The following is a 25,248-nucleotide window of genomic DNA, read 5'->3' as shown; positions in this document are numbered from 1 at the left end:
GAGAAACCCCAGCTGATGCATCTGTGTGCTGAAACAGGACACCGATCGCGGGCCTAAGAACATGGTGACATGTAGGAAAGCACTAGTGGGACTGTGACCTACGATGCTGTCACTCTAAATCCCCCTCTGCCACCCCCAGTCATGGGAACTAGTATTGGTAGGCCAGACTCTCCAGCATTGAAAGGGATACTTCAATACATCCTGGTCCTTCCTGTGGCTGGGGGAGTCCTTTCTGGGGAATCAGTCACTCTCTGCCTCGTGTTCAGGAAGAAGACACGTGCAGACAAGACTGGTTGAGCCTCGTGCCTCGTCACTCAACAGTGGAGACTGCTTCCTCCTGCTGTCTCCCCACCACTGTTTCCTGTGGGTTGGAGAGTTTGCAAATGTCATCGAAAAGGCAAAGGTTGGTATCTGAAAAATACAAGTAGTTTAACTAAGCATCTCCTTTATACACTGTAAAATGTTCTACCAGTTGCCAGGTAATTACAAAGCTTTCCAAGTGCCTGATGCCCATTTGAACAAGAAGGGATAGATATTTCCCTGAATGTCTCTCAAACAAGCTGTCATTGGGTACTTAAGTATGTTGTTTTAGAGGGATTACGACCTATCCCTCTAGGTTTTAAGTCCTTCATCTGTTCTCACTCTTGTGTAAGAAAGGAACTGGCGTGTCACTTCAAAGTTACTTATCCGAAGTACCTATGAAATTCTGCTACAGACTTCGAATGAGGATGTCATGGGAGAAAGCCCAGAGAATGGGTAGTTTTTAAAATTCACATGATCTGCTGAACTTGAAGATTGAGAACTAGAGCTCTAAAGAATTGATACCTGCTTGTTTAGTTACATTTTCTTGACTTCGTTGAATATACCCAACCACCAGTGTCTCGGGCTCCCTTGGCCACAGGCCTGCCTTTCACACACATCCCGTTCTGGACCTGGATTTCAGCGGGAGCTCCTCCATCCAGCCGCAGGCTTTTCTGCCCGGGTGATTGCATCCCTCTCTCTTTCCAGGCCTCAGAACTTGCAACTTTAATTCAGACAAAGAGGGAACTTGGTTGTAGAGCTACTTATATCCAAACTATCGAAGAAGGAATTAACACGCACACTCATGCAGCCAAAGACTTCTGGAAGCTTCTGGGTGGCCAAACCAGTTACCAATGTAAGAGTTTAATGTATTTCAGAGAATAACGAGACTCAAATATCCTTCCTTCTCCCCTAGTTCGTTCTTCTAAAACCAGCCCCATTTCAGCATCTAATGTAATATGCTCTTATTTTTCGTGTCCCAAAGCCGCTGGAGACCCAAAAGAAGATGAACTGTATGAAACGGCCATAATAGAAACAAACTGCACTTACCGTCTGATGGACGACAAGCTTGTTCCTGATGACGACTTCTGGGGGAAAATCCCTAAGTGCTCCCTTCTGCAGTCAAAAGAGGTACAGTGAGTGGGCAAGGCGCTCTGCGCAGGGCTGCCCAATCTGATAGATAGTAAGTGCCCCATAAATGCCAGTCAGCACCATCATAGACAGGGGGCGTCTTTTGAAAGGATATGCATTTGTGATTTCAAGCCATTAGTGCCGTCTCAACTACTAATGCAGAATTTAGAATATTGTTCAGAGGAGGCTCAATAAATCATTGAAGGCTTTTCTATTTTAGACAAAATGTATGCATTAGCCCTATCTTTGAATTTTTGTATAAATATGAAAATATTCTTCTGTCCTTAAGTTTCAGGAATAATAGATGCATACAGGTATATATAATTTATTTTTATATGCCCTTTTCTCTCACACCATTAAATATTTATTAAATACGTACATTTCTAGTACCATTAAGTATTCTAAGTGTTGAGAAAAAAGTGAAAGACAAAATTTCATTGACTGGAAGAGTATTATAAAGAATGTAATCTGAAGCCAGATTGATTGTATAATATGTATGGGTGTTTAAATTTTAAAAGTCACAGAAAAGGAAATAATCAGGAATAATTTTAAAGAGAAAGTGAAATTGAGCCTAGTTTAAAATTAAGTAGAATTTGGATTACTGGAAATGGGGAAATTATTCTAGGAAAATAAAAGGGTAGAACAAACCACAGGCATAGAAATGAGTGCACTGCTCTCATGTATTCACACAGCGAACAGTAAGCCCTGCTGTAAATGTGAGTGTGGCATGATCCCCGCCCTTGAGGGCCTTGGAATTGCACAGAGGAGAGATGACACCCCTGGGTCTTCTGTGCCTAGCATGGGTATAGTGGCCTGTGTATGCTGCGTGAGTGAATGAATGAATACAGGGAGAAAAGAAGGGAAGGAGAGCAAGAGGAAGGCTGAGAAGAAGACATCCTTAACTTTTTGATGAATCAGAACTTTTATGTGGTTTGAGTGTTCAGAGGAGAGATAATTAACTTGGGCATTTAGGACAATAAGGCAGAATCCTACCCATGGAGTGGAGGCTGGCTAAACAGTGCCAGCTAGTCAGATCTTGCTGTCTTTTCCTGTCTGTATTGATTGCTCCATCTGGGTTTGTATCATCACCCATTTGACTCGCTGTCGATAGGGACCCTGATTGAACCGGAGCTTGTCCTTGAAGTTACTAAACTCTTCTGTGCCATTCTCCCAGGTACTGGTGTTTGATTTTGGTAGTGAAGTTTACGTGTGGCACGGCAAGGAAGTTACATTGGCACAACGGAAAATAGCATTTCAGCTGGCAAAGCACCTATGGAATGGAACCTTTGACTATGAGAACTGTGACATTAACCCACTAGATCCTGGAGAATGCAACCCGCTTATTCCCAGGTACTCCTGTGACCTTGGATGGCATTGGAAAGTGAGCAGATCCCTCAGGAGCCTCACTTCTTGCCCCATTGTCTATTGTTGCTCTTCATAGGTTTTTGTTTTCATAAATGAGTGCAATGCAGTACCATGTATATTCACAAAAGAACATTTATTTAGCTTTTATCAAACTAGAAGTACAGAAATATGGATGTTGTCATCTTCTAGGAGATGTTTGTTATATTACATTTCTGGAGTGAACAAATTATTCTTACCTGTGGCATTCCAGGTGCTATTATGACAAGTGAATAGCAATTGTTTTAAAAAATTGCATGTTGATCTGAAAAATCCCCAGGCTCTGGAATTCAGCCATCGATGTGGAGGTGCGAACGCAATGTGTTTCCTTCTAACTTCTCACTTCCCAGCACAGCCCCCGAACCCCAGGGCTTATCGTTTATTTGGCAGTAGGTGATGCTTATGCCTTTTCTTGGAAGGAGAGGGGAGAGTATGGCATTAAAATAATGATTGTGATTTTAACATTTTCTACATACTGGATGTTTTTAAGTAATTTTGGCAAATCGTAAGGATATGCACCAACTCTAAGAAATGTGCTCATAAGAAAAATAATTCTTTATGCGAAGGGATTTTTCTTTCTCTTAATACCCAGAGTAAAAGAAGTATTTTTAGACTGTGTGTGCCGCGGAGCAGTTGAGAAGCAGGTGTGCCCCAGACGGCACAGAACATCAGGTGTCACACAGCTGTGTGTCAATGGTTTCCATTGAACTAGGACACAAATTTCAACTTTCCTACCTAGTTTCCTGTTTTAAAATCTAATTACTGACTTCATTATTATAAAACAGAAACAATGAAAAGTTTTGTCCATATCGGCAAAAAGTTTTCAAATCCTTTTTAAACAAGTGCACATTTAACCTAAAATTAGTACTGTAATAATGAGCATTTTACAGATATGGGTAAAAAGGGTATTTTATTTGGTATAATAAACCAAAAATACAATTCTGAAGTATAAAGTCCATATGATGGACAGGTCCTGTGAGCAGTGACATAATCACAGATCTAGAAGTAGATGTTTTCAACTAGATCCGATCAGAATCAGCTGAGGAGGTTTAAACAATGCACGTGCCAGGCCCAGCCCCAGAGAAGTGTTTGCAATTCATGTGAGGTGGGGCTAGTGTGCCAGTATGCCTTACAAGTGCCCCAGAAATTTTGAGGTGCAGCCAATATTAAGCATCCAGGGCTTCTGAAGAAACACAGAGGCTGAAACCACCGAGGTGCCTTGACCTAGCGCAGTGGGACCACGCACACTGGGGTGGGGACGACACACCTCCTCCCGCTCCCGTTCCCGGATCACACTGCGGTGGTCTCCTCTTGTGTGCATGCAACCTCAGCTTAAAGACACATTTCTGACGCTGAAACCAGGGGCATTGTCTGTAGGCATCTTAGCAAGTCTGCAGAGTTGGATGTATACAAAAGACAGTCATTCAGACATTTCTGGTGAAGACCCCAGCCTTTTAAGGTAGTCTCGCATCTTCCATAGGTACCAATACTTGGTTCCTTAATTGCCCCTGGGGTACGAAGCAGCAGTTTTTGTACCCTGCCTTGGTCTCCTTTCCAGAGACAGGCAGCCTCTGTAGTGTGCATTAGCCGTGATGTCAGAAACTATATTCCAAAACCAAACAGGAGGTGATGAGGCGGGAGCCACAGCAGGGCCCAGTGAGCCCCGGCCGCTGGTCTGAGGGGATTGTGTGTCCCAGTCACTATGCACAACCAATGGTTGATTTGGAACGATGAGACCTACCTGCACCTTCACCTCAGGGCTGGGCCCTCTTGAGCGTGCATTTTCTCAGCTGGACAGGCATACCTCATTTTATTGTGCTTCACAGATACTGAGTTTTTTACACCTGAAACCAGCAAAAAATTAGACTCCCTTCACTGCGATACTCCTTCTATCGTGGTGGCCTGGAACCCAGCCCGCAATGTCTCCGAGCTGTGCCTGTTCTTTTCTCTAAGTCACCTTTCGTTTCCAGCACAGTTCACATTGTGAGGTCCCGAGGCAGGACCAGGCCTCCAGGTCGGGCTGTGTCACCTCCTGCCTGTGTCCTGGTGCTCTCCCTGCCTATTGCCGTGTCCAGTGGCCTGGAAATAAACCCGCAACATTCACTTCACAGTAGCTGAAAGGCTGTTCAGTTCAGTAACAGAGGAGAGCAGACTGGAGAGTTTTGCTCTGACATGACTTAAACTAACAGAACTCAGGGTGAACTCCCATCTGTTCAACCTGACTGAAACTCGGAGAGCACAGAGGGGCCTGAAGGAGGCAGGGAAGGCATGCACATGACCCCTGCCTCCCTGCTCCCAGTCTAGTGCGCCACCAGGCTCTCCCAAATGCAAGAATTTGCTAGAATACAAGCAAAGTCAACCCTGACCTGGCTCACTCCTCAGTTCCATGGACAGAATGCTTTGCAAGGCTTCAGGCTAAAATAATAAAATGTCACGTATTTGGTAAAATAAGTAAGAATAAACCACTCATTCTGTATACTACTTATGTATTCTGAAGTTTTTTCCAGTGGCCACATGTGTTTGTTTTCAATTTCTTTCCTTTATTTTATCGTGGCTTAATCTTGGTTTTTTTCCTGTCTGCACCCCCCCCCCCCACCTGCAGAAAAGGACAGGGGCGGCCTGATTGGGCAATATTTGGGAGACTCACAGAACACAATGAGACTATTTTGTTCAAAGAGAAATTTCTCGATTGGACCGAACTGAAGAGACCTAATGAGAAGAATGCCAGTGAACTTGCCCAGCAGAAGGTATTCTCAGTAGCCAGTCCTCAAACCTCAAGAGCTCAGTTTGGGTCCCAACAAAAGAGGCCTGAAAGCTGAAAGCCTTCCCAGGGCTTACTAGTAGAACAGCAAACCAGTTTCAGGTTATATTCCTGCCCTGAGAGTGAAAATAGTCCTGTCTGCGCCTCTGGGTCTGTGGGCATCCCATTCACTATGGGGGTGAGGGGGGCAGTATTCAGGCCTCCTGAGGCTTTCCCTTAAATGCAGCCTCTCCCTAAAGCAGTTCAGCACCCCCAGACAGAGTGTGCTGGCTGCACTCTCGCGCTGTCCCATTAACAGTGAAACAGCAAGGAGTGTGAGAAGGAATGTCTGGGCAAACATGGAACTGAACAGGCGTTTTTACGTCTCCTTGTAGGATGATCCTAGGGCTGAAGTCAAGCCCTACGACGTGACCCGAATGGTGCCGGTGCCCCAGACGACCGCTGGCACCGTGCTGGACGGGGTGAACGTGGGCCGTGGCTACGGCCTGGTGGAAGGGGACGACAGGAGGCAGTTTGAGATTGCCAGTGTCTCTGTGGATGTCTGGCATATCCTTGAATTCGACTACAGCAGGCTCCCCAAACAGAGCATCGGGCAGTTCCATGAAGGGGATGCCTATGTGGTCAAGTGGAAGTACATGGTGAGCACCTCAGGTCAGTGACTCGAGTTTTCTTCAAACTGAGCCAGGCCCGGCCCCAGCCCAGGGCTGGAACTGCAGGGCTGCTGGAGCCGGACCCCTGTGCAGCCTCTCTCACCCAGGCGTGGGGGTGCGGTTGCACCAGCATACTCCAGAACCACTTAGGAAGCCTATAGGTGAGCCCCTAGCAACACGGTATTGCTAATATCTGGGCTGTGCCCTTACTGAAATTAAACGCGCATGTTAAGTTTCTTCTGGGACCCTCATTCCCTCCCCTGCCCTACCCCCAGATGTTTTCTAGGAGAGTGACAATTTGCCTCCAGATGATACTGCCATGTGGCTGGATGCTGTTTAAATTAAAGTCGTTAAGTAAAGCATATCTGGATGATTTAGAACCGAAGCCAAATGGTGTAGTAACATTATTGCACAAAAAATGTATTACAAATGAAAGAAGCTATTCCCTCTGAGGCTGGGAGCCGAGCAATGCTTTGTAAATCTGGGAGAATAAATACATAGTCAAGCTCCTAGTGGTCCCATCGGAGAAATACTCCTCCTAGCAACACTCAGCTGTGCGCTTTGGACCAGAGACAAACGACAAGAACAGCGCGTGAACTTTGGAGGGAGAATCCCTTTTCTTTTTCAAAAAATAGCTGTTATCCATGTTACACATAGTGTCCTCATCCCTACCTGTTTAGCAGAGAGTTTATGCCACAGCTCTATGATTTCGAGGTCGTCTCCAGAAGAGCTGATTCCCCTCCGTGCAGTCCCCTTGCCCTCCAGGTGCTCTGCTGATCAAACACCTGCAGACTTAGAACCGTTTGATTTCTTTCCTAGTTTATAAAAAATAAATCATTTAGTCAACCAGACAGCTTTTGCTGTGTGTTAGAGACTTTTTATAGGAAGCAAGTAAGTACTTCAGACCCTGCCTTCAAGAAGCACGTGGTGTGAGTGACAGTGAAGCACAAACCGAGAGAGGCGCCTGCTTCCTGCTGAAGGAGGAGGGCTCGGCCCCCTGAGATGGTGTCTGCCGCAGCAGGAAAGCGGGCGGGAGGGCTGTGCCGGGCGGTGCCGGGCTGTGCCCAGAGCTGGGGGCAGGCCCTGAGGGCCACCCCACCCCCGAGGTCCAGACTGGGGGCTCTACCTCAGGCCCTGGCTGAGCATCTTCCAGGGGAGTGCGTGACCTGTGTCGGTCCTTGTGCTAGTTGTTCAGACAAGGGACAGGACACCAAGACTGAGTGTCTCCCCTGAAGTCCATGGTGAGGAGAGAGCAGAGAGGGGCGCCGAAACCATTCTCCCTTCGTAAGGAGGCCCTGTCACTTAGAGGGGAGTTCACGGGCCCTGGCGCCATGCGGCCTGGGTCTGAGTCTTCTCTCAGGCCCTGCCCACCCGCTCAGGGTGCTGGGTAAAGTCACTTACCTCTCTGGGCTCAGGTGTCTCACCTGGAAGACAGAGACTATCACACCCAGCCCACAGAACCCTGCAGTCTAGTATAACAATGTTTAGCACATGCCTTGCACCTTGCGCATGTTCACAGGGGAGGTGCAGGAAATAATGGTGAGTGACATCCTAGGAGTGACAGCATAATGACTGCATTTAACGTGAAGACGAGATAACGTAGACTCACCCAGAACAGTAACGACTCCCACGAGTCGCCGCTGGAGGTTTAAGCTCCTGGATATGACGCAGAGTTGGCCGACCGGAGTAATAATCTGTGTTGCTGGTTGGCCATAAAAACAAGAACAGGGAATTTGCTGGGAAGATGCTACTAGTAACCTTTGGGGCTGTGGAACAGAGAACTTTAAGGAACAGCCTTAGAAGACATACATAGTTCTTGTTCTTAAAATGCACAGGAAACCACGTGTTTTATAAATAGAGACCAAGGGCTCTACAGTGTAAAATCGAGTCATTTCCTTACCTTAGCTGTCAGTTATAAAAAGGAAGTAACAGCAAATAAATGAATGAATGAATGAGTGAATGAAGTTTAAATGAATTAGCAGGTAAACCTGATTCGAGGTCTTCATAGATGATTTACTTGGATGCCCCTAAGAAATAATGCTTTGAGCCAGGCAAATACATTCTGTATTTCTTCCCAATAGACAATGTGTTCATCTCACAGCCAGATCCAGCAGTATCTGTATGGGCAAAGCTATAAGTTTGAAGAAGTCCAGCTTCAGAGAATTAAGTTAGAGTGAGGAGCACTCAGATCCCAGACCACCTCCTGGGAGCAGAAAGCACAGACCAATGGCGTTTGCAGTCACACCATGGTCCTCATGGAAGCACTGGCCCCTTGGTGACTGCTAGTCCAGCCCCTCGTCACTCACACCCAACAAGGCCTGTGCCTGCAGACAGGCCTGAACCTGGGGCTCAGGATGTGCTGGGACAGGCTCCGCAGAAAGCAGCAGCTGTAGAGGCAGTACCATCATCTTCATGGTTTACACCAGCCTCCCCACATGAGCACGCAGACAGGCTAGCTCCTTGGGCTCCACAAAAGAGAGACTAGAATCCTTGGTGGGCCAGTGTCCTGCCCTAGTGACCACCTCAGAGACTGCAGGGCATGGCTTGTGGCCCTGAAGATCAGGAGACAAGCTGTGTGAGGTACCCAATGATGCTGGGTCAGGCCACTCTGAAGCGTGATAAAGGTCAAGTTCCTTTAATCAGGCAGTCAGTAAATGGGGTTCTGCATCAGACCACTTGCCCATGAGGAGGACTTCATACTTTGGTTCTCTATTACTCCTGAACACAACTGCTACTAACTGTCTCACTTTTGAAAGTATTTTGATAGCATCAACACTTTAAATTAGGCATTTGATCAGACTATAATAATTATACTCCAGAAGTTCTTCCTTATAAAAGCTTAATCTTTGCTAAAATTAAAAATAAATGAATGAGTTAAAAATTAAGCTGTATATAGGAGTACATTTGGGTATGATGAATAAAATTGCAAAGAAACAGTGAAAAGTTTGTTTAACAAAATATTTTTAAAGAAATACAATTCTATTTTAGATAGATACACTCAAGTCCATTTTAGAACGCTGGAGTGTAACACAGTGGCTGTTCAGCACGACTGCGCATTTACACTATGTGCTTATGTGTCAGCCAACCCTAAGCAAGTGTCGACTGCCAAGATCCATTTTAAACAGCTTTTCCCAAAAATCTAGCTAACCCGACTAAATTTCACTCCACTGAAGCTCGCTAATCAAAAGCAAACCTTTGTTCCCATCTACACCGGCATAAATTTCAATCGAGGGGCTTCCAGAGTCATCGTGGGCATCTGCAGTCCGCTCGCTGGCGGCTGCTCGTGCAGAACAGACACCAGGCAGAACAGACACCAGGGCCCGGCCAGTTCAGGGTGCAGCAGGTGGCACTGAGCGCCGTGCTTCGTCAGAGTGCTTTATGAATTATAATCATTTTTGAAAACTGCTGTAGAGTCCTTTGCTAGCAGGCAAAAAAAAAAAAGCAAATAAATATGGCTTCTGACCTTTTCAGAACTTAAATGAGCTTTCTTCTTATGTTTAAATCTCAAGACAGCTGTGATTTGGTACATGGGATGGGTGCTGAGGAAAATTAAAGAAATACGCAACAGAATCCAGTTATTGTCATTAATTTTTAAGGTGTGTGGTGGGTGTTAAAACCACCTGCATCCTCCCATTGCTGACTGGGCCCCTGGCCATTGGAATCCAGAGCTTGGTCTCCTGACCTTACTCCAGCCTCCACTCAGCCACCTCTGCAGAAAGGCCTTCCTCCCTCAGGCAGTCCCATGAGCACTCACCCTGCCCCTGCCCACTTCCCGCATCACTACTGCTATCTCCAAAGCATCTTGCTTGTCTGTCTGTTTATTAGAATGAAAGCAGGGAAGTTGTCTGTCCCACTCATCCTTGCAGCCCTAGTATCCTAGAGTTTCCTGGCACATAGTAGGTGCTCAATAAATATTTGCTGAACAAATGGACAAGGGGAATTTGAAGTGAGATCTCTTCCTAAAGGTAGTGATTTTGAAGTCTGAAATACTGTCTAAATTGACCACTTGACCAATTAACTTTCCGTGACTGCTTTTCAGTGAGATCGGCCTTCTGTGGGCTGCTAATAGGTCTCGAATGTCTGCGATGTGCCAGACAGGGAGAATAACCGGCACTTAATCCTGGCTATAGCCCTGGTGACAGATATTATTTAAATCCCAGATTACTGTATGAAAGTGATACGTCAGCAGTTCATCTCATCCATTTCTGACAGAACGTTGAGGGTTCAAAGTGGATTTTTTTACTAGAATAGTTTTAACAGACTAAAATTTTTCCTTTGTGCTTAAAGCTGGCCCAGCTGTTGTTTTCAGTATCTTTTCTCCACCAGCTAATCGGTGCCAGAGAGTGGTATAATATGGAAAGTGTGCCTGCCTCTTTGGGAGCAGTGGGCTCTGCTCTGGCAGCCACTGCTTTCTCTGTCACAGTTGGAGTGTCTGCCGCCTTCCCCTAGGATGACAGGTGTCATCGTAGGGTATCAGGAGGGCCCTTCAGTCACTTCTCTCCTGCTTGGAGTTTCAGGATCAGTTAGTTGGAAGAAGGTGGTTTCCCTCTTGTCCTGCAGCGTGATTTACTTTCCTTCCAGTGAGGAAGGATTTCTCCCCAGCCCTGTGGTCCAAAAGCTGCTTCTTTCCTGTTTGTCCTCAGGGAGGCTGAGGAGAAAGCTGTGAACTTGCTCTTCCTTTGTCTTACCTACCACTCACGTGCCCTTGCTGTTGTGTGTGTTTGCAGTGGGGAGCCGGCAGAAGGGCGAGCACACTGTGAGGGTGGCCGGCAAAGAGAGATGCGTGTACTTCTTCTGGCAAGGCCGGCAGTCAACCGTGAGCGAGAAGGGCACATCAGCTCTGATGACCGTGGAGCTGGATGAAGAGAGGGGTGCCCAGGTACGTCCTGCAGAGTGCTACACTGGAAAGGAGAGAGGTGCTCTTTCCAGGAGCCCTAACATGTAGCCTGGTCCCCAAGGGACCCGATTCAGATGAACAGAGACAACTCACTCAACACACTTTCAGTCCAGGGCCCACTTCCCCGGACTTCAGGCTGCACCTCACACTTCTCCCCCTCCCCACCCCTCCACCACTGGCCGGGAAGGCCCATCTGTTGTAACATGATCTGTAACAAAATGTTGCATCTGCAAATAGAGATTCCACAAAGCAAGGACTGAGAGCCAATGAGTGTTTTTCAAAGGTTTCCACTTAACTAATCATCAAGGAATTGCACATAAAACAAAGAGGTGCTCTTTTCCACTTTGAAACTGGGCGGGGTGTGTCTGAAGACTGAAACCGGGGCTGCGCAGGGCTGCATGGGATGAGACCCTTACTCGCTGCTGATGGGAGCGTAACTTGAAACAGCCATCCTGAAAAACAGTTTTGGTTCAAGATCCCTAAAATGCTCATAAACTTTGATTAGTTATTCCACTTGCACCAATATACCCTAAGGACATATTAGAGATTAATATAAAAATGCATATTTCCAACATCTGCATTCCTCAGAGTAGGCTCCCGAGTGATTTTTTCCAGAACAGGCCAGATCACGTCACCCCCTTGCCGTCACCACACTGGGCCGACGGTCTCAGCGGCCTCCCCCTGGCCCAGCAACACCTCACAGGTGGCCAGCACATCTCTCCAGCCTCACCTGTTCTTGTGCAGGCCCTGGCCGCTCCAGGCTTCCTGCTGCTCCTCAGACACACCTGTTCCGCCCACCCAGGGCCTTTACACTTCTCTGGATCTGTGTGTAACTCTTAGCACGTATAATTCAGGTTTATGTTCCAAAGTGTTATTTTTTTAAATATTGTTTTTACACAATGAAGCTTACTTTTTGTAAAGATTTTATTTATTTATATTTAGAGAGGGGGAGGGAGGGAGAAAGAGAGGGAGAGAAGCATCAATATGTGGTTGCCTCTCACGTGGCCCCCACTAGGGACCATGTGCCCTGACTGGGAATTGAACCTGCAACCCTTTGGTTCGCAGCCTGCGCTCAATCCACTGAGCTACACCAGCCAGGGCCAAAGTGTTATTTTTTTCATAGCACTTCCCACTATGTGAAACTGAAGCTACATAGTTATTTTGTTTACTTATTTATTATCTGTCTCCCAGCACACACATAAAAGAGACGGCGTCTGTCCTGGTCTTCATCATCATAACAGCCCCAGAGCCAGCATAACAATGGGCAGATACTACTACCCAAAACCAAGATTTTGTAAACTTTTTAGTGTTCAGGTTGTCTGTGCCTCAGCTTCCATCCTTCAGTACCAGTAATCCAGAGCTGCCCCTGGGGTGTTTGGGAAACAGGACACCAGGTACAGATATCTCTACTCTCTTGGATGGATAGTTAACGATCACAGGAGGGGAGAGAACAGAAGAATTTTCCCCAGAAACAGAGCAATGCTCATCAGCCTTCCAGGTTCCTAAGGCCCCGTCCTCCTTTGCTGTGGACTGCATTTACCAGTGGTTGTTAGTCACTATAGCGTTTCATCGATTCCTGCTAACGGGTCATTTCAGTGCCCTTTTCTTTGTTTTTTTTTCTGTGTGTGTGTGTGGGGCGGGGGGGGGGGGCTGTGAATGAATGCCCTCTGAGTTTTGAGCCTTAATCTCTCTAGTTGAAGCATTTCATTTTTTGTCACGCCAACAGATGGAAAATCACTTTAGGCATATAAAACACTACCGCAGAATGGCACTTCATTATGCAAAATGGGCCCTGAGATTGATAAACTAATTCGTGGTGAGAAATGCTTCCTACCTGACTTCCAGCCTCAATAAACAATTTCCTCTTTAAGGGAAAATGTCTTGCCAAAGTGAGAGTGAGCTGACTCACCCCTAGAGTCATCGTCATCCTGGGGCAGCTAACACCTGATGGAAGAGAGTGCGTCAGCAGCGAGGGCAGCCTGTGGGTGGGGGGCGGGCTCTGCAACTGGGCTCTTGGAAAGGTTACAAAAGAGGCAGTTCTTTCCCCCCAGACTCACTCGGCGATTAGTCATTCTCCCTGCTTTGTTAAAAATGTGCTTAAATCAATCAAGTTACATCTGTACCGTGAAATACCATTTAAATATCAAAATCCACATTTTAAAAAAATGTTCAACAACAGACTTCAAGTGAGAAAAATCAGGGTACAAGGCAACACAAAACAACAATCCTATTTTTGTTTGGAAAAAACTACACACCTGAAAAATACTTTGAAAGGAAAGCTATATGCTAGAATTTTGAAGTAGTTCTCTCTAGATAATGGTATGGTCACTGGCTTTGGCTTGTGTTTCTGACACGTTTTCAGGATTCCCGCACAGGGATTAGAGTTCCTGTGCCCCTGGAACACCGGTGCGGGTTGCTTACATGAGTGTGTTTGCCTTGAAGGTCCAGGTGCTCCAGGGCAAGGAGCCGCCCTGCTTCCTGCAGTGCTTCCAGGGCGGGATGGTGGTGCACTCCGGCAGGCGGGAAGAGGAGGAAGAAAATGTGCAAAGTGAGTCACTTTTACTGGTAGAGTCAGATTTTTGTTCCTCTCCTGGAAGGTATTTTTGTTGGCGTGGGGGTTTTTAAGTCTTCACCTGGTGGTGGCTTTACCACCAAAAGCCTTCTAATGTCTGACTCATACAGCAGCTTTTGGGCATCTCACAATCCGCCCGCCTGTGGGGTGGACCCGGGCTCCAGCATCACCTGCTGGAAGCTGGCAGATTCCTTCACCTTGAAGGGAATCCTCACAGCAACTCTGTCTCTTTTTAGGAGGAAAAAAAAAAAACGGTGGATCTTCTATTATTAATTATGAGATTTTTATTGGCCAGAACCAAAAACAAAAACAAAGGGACCTTAGCTTTAGAGGTCTTTAAAATGTGCCTGTTCCACGACTTACCTAGGCTTTGATAAATTTCATGAAAATGATTTCTCTGCATCATGAACTGGGTGCCCTGCTCAGAACTGGGAAAGGATTTGTGTTTGGGGTATCGGTGAGATGGCCGCAGGGCCTCAGGCTCCACCTTCCCCTCAGGGTCAAGGAACCGTGTTTGCTGCTTACTACTGAGCAGGGACCCGGCTGGCCTCCTGGTGCAGCACACCTCCTAACCCTGTGTCGCTGGTGCCCCCTGCAGGCGAGTGGAGGCTGTACTGTGTGCGAGGAGAAGTGCCGGTGGAAGGAAATTTGCTGGAAGTGGCCTGCCACTGCAGCAGCTTGAGGTCCAGGACGTCCATGGTTGTCCTCAACGTAAATAAAGCCCTCATTTACCTGTGGCACGGATGCAAAGCCCAAGCCCACACGAAGGAGGTTGGAAGGACTGCAGCAAATAAAATCAAAGAACAGTGAGTGTTGCTGGTGTGAGGGCTTCTGGAAGGGCTGCCTGTCGGGGGTGCAGGCTGAGGCCAGAGGGTGCCCAGGGCTCCTCGTGGACATCCCAGTGTGCGTGCAGCGACTTCACCAAGGCTACTTATTACCATGGTCAAGGCCTCCAACACTCCAAGTAGATCTGACACGTCTCAGCCAGAACTCCAGCTTGAGGGCTTCCCCCACCTTTTGAGAATTTACCTGCCTCTTACAAGGCAGAGTGAAGGATGAGGGAAAGCACCCCAACAAGTACTTTAATTTCTTCATAGATGTGACTCAGCCATTGAATTACAAGCCTAATGTCCTTTGTAACTTAAACAGCAAATTTCAAATATCTTCTTGAAGTTCAGAGTTTTAATTTTGTCCGAACACTGGAATGTTAAAAGGCATTTAGCTAATGAAAACTTTGGTACAATGCAAGTCGTCCCTTCCTTAGAGAAGGACTGTGTTTTCATGTACGCAAAGGCGGGCCCCTGGAGCAGTTCTCAGACCCTGAATGGCGGGTGTAGAGTCTCGCGTCGACCTGGACCTCATAGGCAGAGAAAACACACCGCGCTGCAGCAGGAAGTGAGGCCCCAGGGGTGGGCTGCCCCAGCCAGGCTCGTGCCTGGAGTCAGGCTGCAGCTGGGCTCCCTCTTCCCAGCAGCCTGAGCCTTCCAGCAGCCATAGAAATCCCAGTGTCCCGGTCATTCAGGAGGTGCCCAGCGTTTCCTCCTTGAGAACTGGGAGGGCTTAGGTGATATCTGTACAATAAAAATAAGGAGTTTCCCGGGGCCACAACGCACCGCCAAAGCGCAATCTGGTAAAATCCATTCTCTGGGCATCAGGATAGTGCAAGGTGGGCCTGCTTTCCCTGTGACTGCTCAAAACCCGACTGCCACACAGAGAGAGCAGAGAGGAGAAGGAAGGCAAGCGACCTTTCAACATGCAGATAGCTGCGAAGCCTGATCTCTCATCTCCAACATTGTCCTGAGGGCCAGGGAGTGGGGAGGGATGATAAATGACGTTCCCTGAGGCATCCAAAGATATTCATGGCCCATCGGATTTTTTGCTTGGACCCTTGAGAAAAAAACAAAACAACAAAGAACTCATTCATTCAACAGAAATTCCTGAGTGCCTGCTTGGTGCCAAGCACAGATTTAGGGACTAGGGACTTGCCAGTGAGCAAACCCAAGTCTCTGTCTGCACAAAGTGTATGTTCCAGCAGGGGAGGACCAGGAATGATAAATATGTATATGTACAAATGCATATCATGTTCCTTACATATTATAAGTAATTGTACGCTGCTCTCTAAGGGGGAAGCCAACCCCTTTGCCACAGAGTATGTTTTACCCATTAGCAAGAACTATTTTAGTGAAAAGGTAGAAGAGAGAGGTTAGCTCACCTGTAGGTTTAGTCTTGAATAACTGTGTGCCGTCAGCACTTGCAAAGCCTGACAACGACGACTGGCATCCATGCAGGTGCCCCCTGGAAGCGGGGCTGCACAGCAGCAGCAAAGTGACCATACACGAGTGCGACGAAGGCTCCGAGCCCCTGGGATTCTGGGACGCTTTAGGAAGGAGGGACAGGAAAGCCTATGACTGCATGCTCCAAGGTAAGCCCGTGTTCTGTAGCTGCTGGTCACTCATTTATTCAACACGTATTTATTGAGCACCTACTATGTACAACACCCGATGACTTAAACCTAGGCTAGGTCCTCATGGACCTACAACCCAATAAGGCTAAAAAATATGTGTGGCCAATTATAACACCAAATAAAAATGTTATGTGTCATGAAAGAGGTACAGGCGAAGGAGGTTGAAAGTTAAAAAGGAAAAAAAAAAACATTACTTCCACAAGGAAAAATCAGACCCAGCTCCACAGAAACAAGGTGTTTACATGGAGCTGGAGGCAGCTATGGCTTGAGAGAAGGGAGGGAGAGAGAAGATTCCGGGAAACCAGATAAGCAACGACACAGTGTGAACCTGTGGAACAAGGTGCTTTCAGTGCGGCCAGCTTCCCGGGCGCAGGCGGAGTGGAGTTTCACTTAGAGAGTGTATCACTTTGTATTTAAATGCACAACATACTCAATGTATAAAGATCGACTTAAATGCAGATTGACATAAGAAGAAAAGCTAACAATTATTAAGCAGCCAGTATGATTCAGACACTAAGCACCTGAAAGACATTAACTCATTTAATTCTTACAATCCAACACTCTGCGACTCCTGCTGATGAGGAACTGAAGCGCGGAGAAGCGAATCGACTTTCCCGAGTTGGACAGCGGTGGGGTGGACACATAGCACCTCTGTTATACAACCTTTCCATTTTTATAATTTTTACATAGTTCTTTCACATAGTCAACACTAATGATGGAGAATGTTTAAAATACAGAGAAGTTAAAAAAGAAAATAAGTCACTTATAACCACATCTCTCAAAGATAACCAGAATTAACATTTCTCTATGTTATAAGTACATATATTTTAAAAAGTAAAATTTGGATAGCATGTATACTGGGTTTTTCCTTTAATTTATTATGGACAACTTTTCAAGTTGTTAACATTTAGACTTTAATAGCTGTAGGGTATTTCATGAATATTCTATAATATATGACATTTTCTATATAACCTGGCTCTGATAGTTGGAGACATGATATATTTCCATTTTTTTCTATTATATAATGATGCAGTTGTGAATAATTTTTAAAATAATGATCTGCATCCATTGCTAGTTAAGGTAAATTCCTAGATATGGAACTGCTCTGTTCAACTAATGAAAGTCTTATAGTTCATAGCCAAATCGCCAAGTGTATCAACAGAACGCTTGCATGAGGTTCATCCTCGCCAGCAGAATACAAAGGTGTGCATTTCCCAGCCTGGTCACAGAGTAGGCACGTCACCTTCCCCACCTTTGCCAGTGCTGCTGGGGAAAATGCTATCTAAGGACCATTCCCAATCAATGGCTTAAAATTAGGAGTACCGTTAAACGCTTTCGACATTAATTTTTTATTTGTATAAAAACTATATTAGAGATATTTGTATTTCTACTTTGATGAATGTTTTATTTGTGCTTTTTTGCACATTTCTTACTGAGATATTCATCTTTTCACTATATTCCTTGATATACTAGAGATATTAGCAAGTTTCCTTATTTCCCGTTTTTTCACTTACCTTTTCATTTTCTTTGTTGGTTTTGGGTTTTTGTTTGTTTGGGTTTTTTTTTTTGCAATGTAATTTTTATTTCTATGTTGTCAGTGCATAAATCTCTTCTCCTTTGATTACTTCTTTTGCAATTATGATTAAAAAGGACTTCCCTGCCTCCGAGTTCAGATAAACACTACCTATTTTTAATACTAATTCTTTGATTATTTCTTGTTTTGTATGAATTCTCCAATCCCTCTGAAATTTCCTTTGGCGCATATTTTGTTTTTAGCTTTGTTCTCTTTTCTTTCCAAGATCCTGGAAATTTTAACTTCACACCCCGCCTGTTCATCCTCAGCAGTTCCTCTGGGGATTTCTCAGCCACAGAGTTCATGTACCCTGCCCGGGACCCCTCAGTGGTCAATGCCATGCCCTTCCTGCAGGAAGACCTGTACAGCGCACCACAGCCAGGTACGGCCCCTGAGGATAGAAGTCGTGCTGAGGGGCAGAAGATACACCATCCAAAAAGCCTTTTTATTTCCCTTGTGCATTCATTAGGCAGTTTTTATTTGTCAAGTCCACTGCCAGAACATTTTAAAAAATATTATCGCATTTAATCTTCACACCTACCCCAGAAGAAAAGGAGCATCAGCCTCACAGAAGAAACTGAGGCTCAGTGACTTAAGTCACCCTAGCACATCTGATAGGAGTAAGTTGAACACAGCAGTGTCAGGCCTGGCATGTCTGTCACTGCCCCAGCCTTCCCTCAGTCATCCTGCGTTATGGTCCACAGTTGTCTGCCCTGGTCCCGCAATCCTATTTTCATTCAAGACAGAAGAAGGGGGTAGGGGAAAGGCCAGTGATGGCCTTGTCTCTCCCTTTCATCAGATAAAGCAAAAGCTTTCCCTGAAGCCCCCAGCAGACTTCCGCCTTCATCCCTCTAGCCAGAGCTCCGTCACATGCCAGGGAGCCTGGGAAAGCAAGTGCCCAAGGAGCAGATTGCGAGTATCTGTAGAATTAGGCAAAGGACAGTACCCACTGTTACCAAGGCTGCACAGCTGAGCCATGGCCTTGCCCGGGTCTTCTAATCCCAAGGTCAGGTCTGCTTCCTCTCGACCACCACCTGAAGACAGAACCAGGCTCTTGTTCTGGTTGGGCCAGTCACAGTCCCTGGAGACGGGGCTGTGTGTACAGACCCTCCTCCCCTCCCTGGACTCAGCCTAAGGGGTTGGCCACCCCTCTCCCACAGCAAGAGCCTGGAGCCACAGCCAGAACCTCACCTGCCACTGGCAGCCTAGGCCAACACCGTAAAAGCACGATTGGCACACAGGTCATGCCGTGGGGTATATTAGCAAGTATCTTAAAAAGGGAGGCTACTACCCACCCTGCTCATCCTATGGCTCAGGATGAGTTATTAACCTCCACTTGGCTTTTCAAGTGCGTGGTTTTAACAAAATGCTGAAATGTGTGCTAGGATCCAGGGCAAGCTGAGCGCCCATTTACCACGTGGAGTAAGAGTAGGCTGCTGGTTTGATGATGAGAAAAGGTAAGGAGCATGATTTTTAGAGCCCACTTTTCTCTAAAAGAGCCATGGACTTCACACCACTGGCAAAGCAGTCATACACAGGCTTGAATGTCAGGGAGGCGTAGGGCAAGCATGAAGACTCTCCAGTTTGTCACACATTTTAGAGATACTTGCCCCTGCACTCAGCACCCTGAGGATGCGTGGTTGAGGAAGGGCCACGAGAAAGGAAACTGGAGGAGAGGTGAGGAGATGAGGAGAGGGAAGGAAGGAGGCCCACATCATTGGCGCCCCCTCTCTCTTTCCTGATTTAATGTTCGAAGGACCCTCCCTTTGCCCCTGGATTTAAGTGCCACAGGATTCTGCCCCTGACGAAGGCAGCCGGGGGGAAGGCACCTGTTAGATTTGGGGAGACTAGCGGCACCCATGAAGAGGCTTGATTATCTGGTCTGTCCTCGCCCTCACAGCGCTCTTCCTGGTTGACAATCACCATGAGGTGTACCTCTGGCAAGGCTGGTGGCCCATCGAGAACAAGATCACCGGTTCCGCCCGCATTCGCTGGGCCTCCGACCGAAAGAGCGCCATGGAGACCGTGCTCCAGTACTGCCGGGGTGAGGCATCTGCAGGGCTGGGCTGACTGGCGGCCCAAACCCCTGGTACAGCAACGACCGGCATTCCTTCAGAAGCTGGTGCCAGCGGCTCTCTGCAGACTTGGTCAGAGACCCCGCCCAGCCGTACAGCCAGCCTCGACGCAGCCTGGCAGACAGTGACAAAACCAATGTTCTCTTTGATTTTTCAGGATTATTAATTTTCAGATTAGTGTATTGTCAGCTGCCAGCATGAATAGGATTTCATTTTTCTTTTTTCTATTATAAAGCCATTTAATTTGTTACCCTGGAGGTTGAAAGCTGTCCCTTGAACCGCTGACCCTTGAACAACAAGGTTTGAGCTGCGTGAAACAGATATTTTTCAGGAAATATAGTCAGCCCTCCATATCCGTGGGTTTCATATCCAGGGATTCAGCCAACTGCGATCAACAAGTATTCTCAGTCTGCAGGCAGGAGTCTGCAGGCGGGAGTCTGCAGGTGTGGAGTGGAGGGCCGACTGTGTGCATTGTTCTGCACACTCTGCAGAGGGGACTTGGGCATCCACGGATGTTGGTATCTGTCGGGGGGTGTCCTGGAATCAATACTCTGTGGATACCAATTATGATTAAGTTCTGGGGGGAATCCAAAGTTATGTATAGATTTTTGACTGCATGGGGTGCTGGTGCCCCTAAAACCCCATGTTATTGAGGGTTGCATATGTTGTAGAACACCCTGGACTGGCTACAATCCTCTGCACTCAGGATTAATCTCCCTGGGGAGAGGCTGCATGCACACAGTGTCCACAATGGGGGCTTGGAGAGCTCCCCATAGGCAGGAAAGCCAATGGCCGACCGCTCATTTTTGGCAAGACACTAAAAAGGAAAGATCTGTAGTCAATTCATGGTTTTTTACTATGATGTCCACCTAAAATTTATGGGCTTCTGTGTAAACTGAAGATGCCAGTAATTCATTTCTTATCTGAATTTTAAAGGTTTTATTGATTAGTTTACGGTCACGAGGTATACAATGCATTCTGTTCTTGAAAATCTGTTTAGTAATAAAATAACTTGCCAAACTCCCCACCAAATGTTCAAGCTACAGTAGTTCATAAAATGCCACCTTAGCTGTTTAGTTCTCTTTGAGCTTAACGCTGCATTAGGAATACATCTGCTGGTGAGGGCGGAAGGAGGGACGCATCCTGCCCGCCGAGAGAGGCTTCCTGCCGCCCCAGGCCCCAGACACACTTTGTCACGTTCAGAAAGTATAGAGTCAGGTACATTACATGCAGTTTTGTGCAGAGTTGTATGCCTAAAGTGAACATTATGTAAACATCGCCCATGCATTGTTAAGAACTACGCATAGCTTCCACTTTAAGCATGCAGTCAGGAGATCCGAGCAGAGAGGAAGGGTTTCAAGGGAAGTCAGAGGCAGACAGGGTCTCCGGGTCTGGGCCTGCTGACACTCCCCTTCCGTGTAACCGCAGGAAAAAGTATCAAGAAGCCGCCGCCTAAATCTTACCTGATCCACGCGGGCCTGGAGCCCCTGACGTTCACGAACATGTTTCCCAGCTGGGAGCACAGAGAGGACATCGCCGAGATCACAGAAACGGTGAGCACGTCGCCGTCCTTCGGAAGGGACTCCCCACCTTCTGAACCGTGGGTGGACTTTTCCGGGGAAATTGCATTTTCAGCATGCGAACATGTCTTTTCATTTATGACATGTTATTGACAAGCCTATGTAGAATTAGCGTAGGAAGAGGAAAAGTCTAAGGAAGGAGAAATCAATTAAAGTATTTTGGTAATTTTCTACACATAGTACTCAGGCCCAAAAACCGAAAAGCAAAGGTGAATTTCATGACTTTGAAAATATTCATAAATAAAAGCCGCTGCCTCTTCACTCTCAAGGCCCACACGAGGCACAGCAGAGTCCTCGTGTTTCAGGCATTGGCCTGTGTTAAGGGAGACACAGATAACTCCGTGATGAATTAGCCTGTGAGGGTAACTCAGTGAATGAATGTTATGAATCACTCCTGATAAGGTACTGCTCACTAACTCATTAATATTCCTTTATGAGACCACCTGGTATTACCACGAGGCATTTATCAGAATCACTGTTGCCAAAAATATTATGAACTAGAATGTTATCATTTCCAACTGCACAGAAAAATAGGAAGCTTCCTGCAACTACATAGAATTTCTTAATTTATGGGTTTTTCATGTTGCTAGGAACAGCAGTTCTGAGAGTGTTTTTGGTTTGGTGAGTGACAGGTCTGTAGGTCTGTACGTTTTGGTTTTCTCCCTGTGTAGGAGGGCTGCCTTTAGTGGAGAGGGGGTGGAAAGGCATGAGCGCATTTTATAGGAAGCCTGAATAAGTTTAAAGAAGAGTTCACTGCCACTTAACAATGGAGGGAGCCTGTTTCCGAGTGTGAGCATCACCGCCAGTCCTAGCCCTCTGTGGCCAAATGGACTTCACGGGCACAGGGAGGGCTCAGGCAGCCTGCCGTCCAACATCGTCAGCGAGGGGGCTCTGTTCTCGATAGATAAATATGTGATCCACGGGACTACAGAGCTCCGGGGAACAGGAGCACTGTTGCTGCGGTCTAAGTTCAAGGCCGTAAATCATGTCACTCTCCATCACTGGGGCTGGCGATGGGCTGTTCACTGTCCTGTGCAGGCCCTCGGGCTTTCAGCCAGTGAGCAGCTGGCTTCCCACGTCGACAAGTTGTAATAATAATGAACATTCACTGAGAGCTCACTCTGCGCCAGGCACTGCTCCAAGCACTTTACATCGATTTCTCCATCAATTTTCACCACAGTCCATTAAGAGTCATCGTATTATTATCCCCATTTTACCGGTGAAGGAGCTGAGGCACACAAACAGGAAGCAGCCCGCCCCAGGTCTCAGGCCAGCTCTGAACCCCACGTCCTGACAGCTCGTCTCTATACTGGATATCGCTGCCCTGCTGGCCATTCATCCCCCCACCCGCCCACTAGGAAGGCAGTCAATCTGGGATTCCCTTTAACAGAGGAAGACAGTTTACCTGAATAAATTAAACGGCACACAGAGGGGGAAAAGGTACAGAGAATAAGTAGCATAGATGGTAGGTAGAAAATAGGGGGAGGGTAAGAATAGTATGGGAAATGTAGAAGCTACAAAACTTATGACTCATGGACATGAACTAAAGGGGGGGAATGTGGTGGGAGAGGGTGTGCAGGGTGGAGGGGAATGAAGGGAAGGAAATGGGACAATTGTAATAGCATAATCAATAAAATATATATTTTTTTAAATTTTAAAAATAAAAGGCACACAGTGATTTTTTAAGGAAATTCTTGATTTAACCCTGGCATATTCTAGATGAATTTTCTGTTTTTAAATATTATTAAACGGACATCATTATTTGGATGTTTCTGGTGCTTAGACTTCAAATTTAATAATCTTATGTAATAATTCCCTCATGAGGTAGTCCCTAACCTTTCCTTCTGAGGTAGCCCAGAGGCGGGACTTGTGGAACAGTTAGGGGTGAGACGGTAGCTACCGCCGTGGGGAGCACGGGGAGCTCTGAGCAACTCCTTCCCACTGGAGAGCCCTGTTCCCCCTGAGGGAGGGTCCCCGGGCCGGGGTGCAGACTGCACAGGGCTGTGTGTTTGCGGGCACATGGCAGAGTGTGTTCGGGTGTGGGACACGGTTCTTTCTGCCCCTCTTCTTCTCTAGGATACAGAAGTCTCAAATCAGATCACCCTTGTGGAAGACGTGCTAGCCAAGCTCTGTAAAACCATTTACCCACTGGCTGATCTCCTCGCCAGGCCACTGCCCGAGGGCGTTGACCCTCTAAAGCTTGAGATTTATCTCACTGATGAAGACTTCGAGGTAAGTGTTTCCTCAGATGGTATACCAACTAAACCACACGCTGGGCGGGTGTGAGCCTTCTTACTCGGCCACTGAGCTTCTCTCCTGAACCCTCCAGGTTGCACTAGACATGACCAGAGAGGAGTACAGTGCACTGCCCGCCTGGAAGCAGGTGAACCTGAAGAAAGCGAAAGGTCTGTTCTGAGCGCGGAGATGCTGGCGGAACCTCGGCTGTCACTTTCAATACCATTGGACCAGGAAAATGGATATTTTTTGGACTGGTATTTTAAAAATATTTTTTAATCAGAGCTTTCAAAACCTGAAGTCATCAGCTCTACTGCTTGTCCTGGAGCTGTGTATTCTGTAAATGTTTAAGAGAACTCTACGGGAACTCTTTCCGAGATTCAGCAGGCGATGTCAGTGAGAGCCCCATAGGTGCGCCTCGGCGGCCGCTCCTCCATGGTAGCCGCAGCACTGCCCTCCTGTGCCAGCTAAGCGTTGCCTATTTTTTTTAAGCAGTTCTCTTTATAAAGTGTTATTTTGATAGTTTGTGGATTCTAAAATATATATATTTATATAAACACCATATAAATCAAATATGTATTTAACAAAGCGATATGTATTCATTCACTGTTAAGATTTTGGGGGGTGTCAAAATAATGTTAAAAGGTAGATGGGGTTGTTTCTGTGGCATTAGCTCTGCCCCGTTACGGATAGTCACCGTGTTCAGAAGTGGCTCTCCAGCATTAGGTCTCACTTGTTCTGAGTGCTGCTTCTGGTGCTAAAAGGAACAGAGAATGTGCACTTCCTGGCTCGGAATTTGTGCGAATTCACCTTTCTACCTTAATGTCTCCCCAAAATGTATAGTGCCTTGTTTTTATGTACAGTTTATATACATAAAAATTCACCCTGCCTTTTTTGATGATGGTTTGGAACATTATCTACAATTTTACTCTAAAATAGTAGAAATAAAAAAATCTCAATTTCTAATATCTGTTGTAAACGTTAAACATGTCATCTTGTGATCTAGGACTCCAAAATAAAAGCTTTGGAATAAACATAGCAATTAATTAATTCATTCACATTGAATTCCAAGCACATGTTCCTTTCTGAGAAACATTTTTTTGCAAATGTTAACCTAGTACCAATATTTCACCATTAAATAGTATCTGCTCTTTTCATTTAGTTTAGGGCAAGATTTTGGACAAGGTCATAGGACTACATAGACAGATATTCAACTGATAAAATTCAAAATACTATGTTAAAGAAGTATTTTTGCAAATCATCCTTTAACAGAATCTCTTCACCCTAAAACTATATCTACATCTACAGTCCAACTCTATCTACATCTCAAAATCAAGATCTGAGTGCCTTTTTAAATACTGACTATATAAGGTATTTAGAACACTTAAAGTGAGCCAGAAAACTCCTCACAGGCTCGGAGGTTGTTAATATCCCACGTCCATTGTTTGAACAAATTTTACAGGCCTGCTATCAGTTGTTACTGCTCCCCCCACAACTTTGTTTTAATTTTAACATATTGAATAACATTCTCCTTAAACATCATCACGTACTTGTGTACCTGTACCGCAGGACTGTGGCCCCTTTCTGGTCCCACACTTTATGACTATAT

At 46.3% G+C, this 25,248-nt stretch overlaps 1 protein-coding gene across 19 annotated transcripts in view; it reads left to right on the top strand.

Moving 5' to 3' along the window:
- Window positions 1-24,677, top strand: part of SVIL (supervillin) — a 213,380-nt gene extending 188,703 nt beyond the window's left edge. For all 19 annotated transcript variants that reach the window (XM_045858133.1, XM_045858128.1, XM_045858126.1 and 16 more), the window contains 15 exons: window positions 267-403; window positions 1,009-1,156; window positions 1,286-1,431; window positions 2,606-2,781; window positions 5,435-5,579; window positions 5,968-6,244; window positions 10,971-11,122; window positions 13,583-13,688; window positions 14,311-14,518; window positions 16,001-16,134; window positions 17,976-18,131; window positions 19,650-19,793; window positions 21,253-21,377; window positions 23,481-23,636; window positions 23,734-24,677. In XM_045858133.1, the coding sequence (XP_045714089.1) occupies window positions 267-403; window positions 1,009-1,156; window positions 1,286-1,431; window positions 2,606-2,781; window positions 5,435-5,579; window positions 5,968-6,244; window positions 10,971-11,122; window positions 13,583-13,688; window positions 14,311-14,518; window positions 16,001-16,134; window positions 17,976-18,131; window positions 19,650-19,793; window positions 21,253-21,377; window positions 23,481-23,636; window positions 23,734-23,820 (2,297 nt within the window). In that variant the 3' untranslated portion in view covers window positions 23,821-24,677. The remainder of the gene's footprint in view (window positions 1-266; window positions 404-1,008; window positions 1,157-1,285; window positions 1,432-2,605; window positions 2,782-5,434; window positions 5,580-5,967; window positions 6,245-10,970; window positions 11,123-13,582; window positions 13,689-14,310; window positions 14,519-16,000; window positions 16,135-17,975; window positions 18,132-19,649; window positions 19,794-21,252; window positions 21,378-23,480; window positions 23,637-23,733) is intronic.
- Window positions 24,678-25,248: the final 571 nt, after the last annotated feature.

The sequence above is a fragment of the Phyllostomus hastatus genome, unplaced genomic scaffold (genome assembly GCF_019186645.2).
Source record: "Phyllostomus hastatus isolate PE091 unplaced genomic scaffold, TTU_PhHast_1.1 phas_scaffold_1674, whole genome shotgun sequence".
NCBI lineage: Eukaryota > Metazoa > Chordata > Mammalia > Chiroptera > Phyllostomidae > Phyllostomus > Phyllostomus hastatus.
The sequence above is the reverse complement of the archived record's forward strand: the minus strand, read 5'-3'. Positions and strand labels throughout refer to the sequence as shown.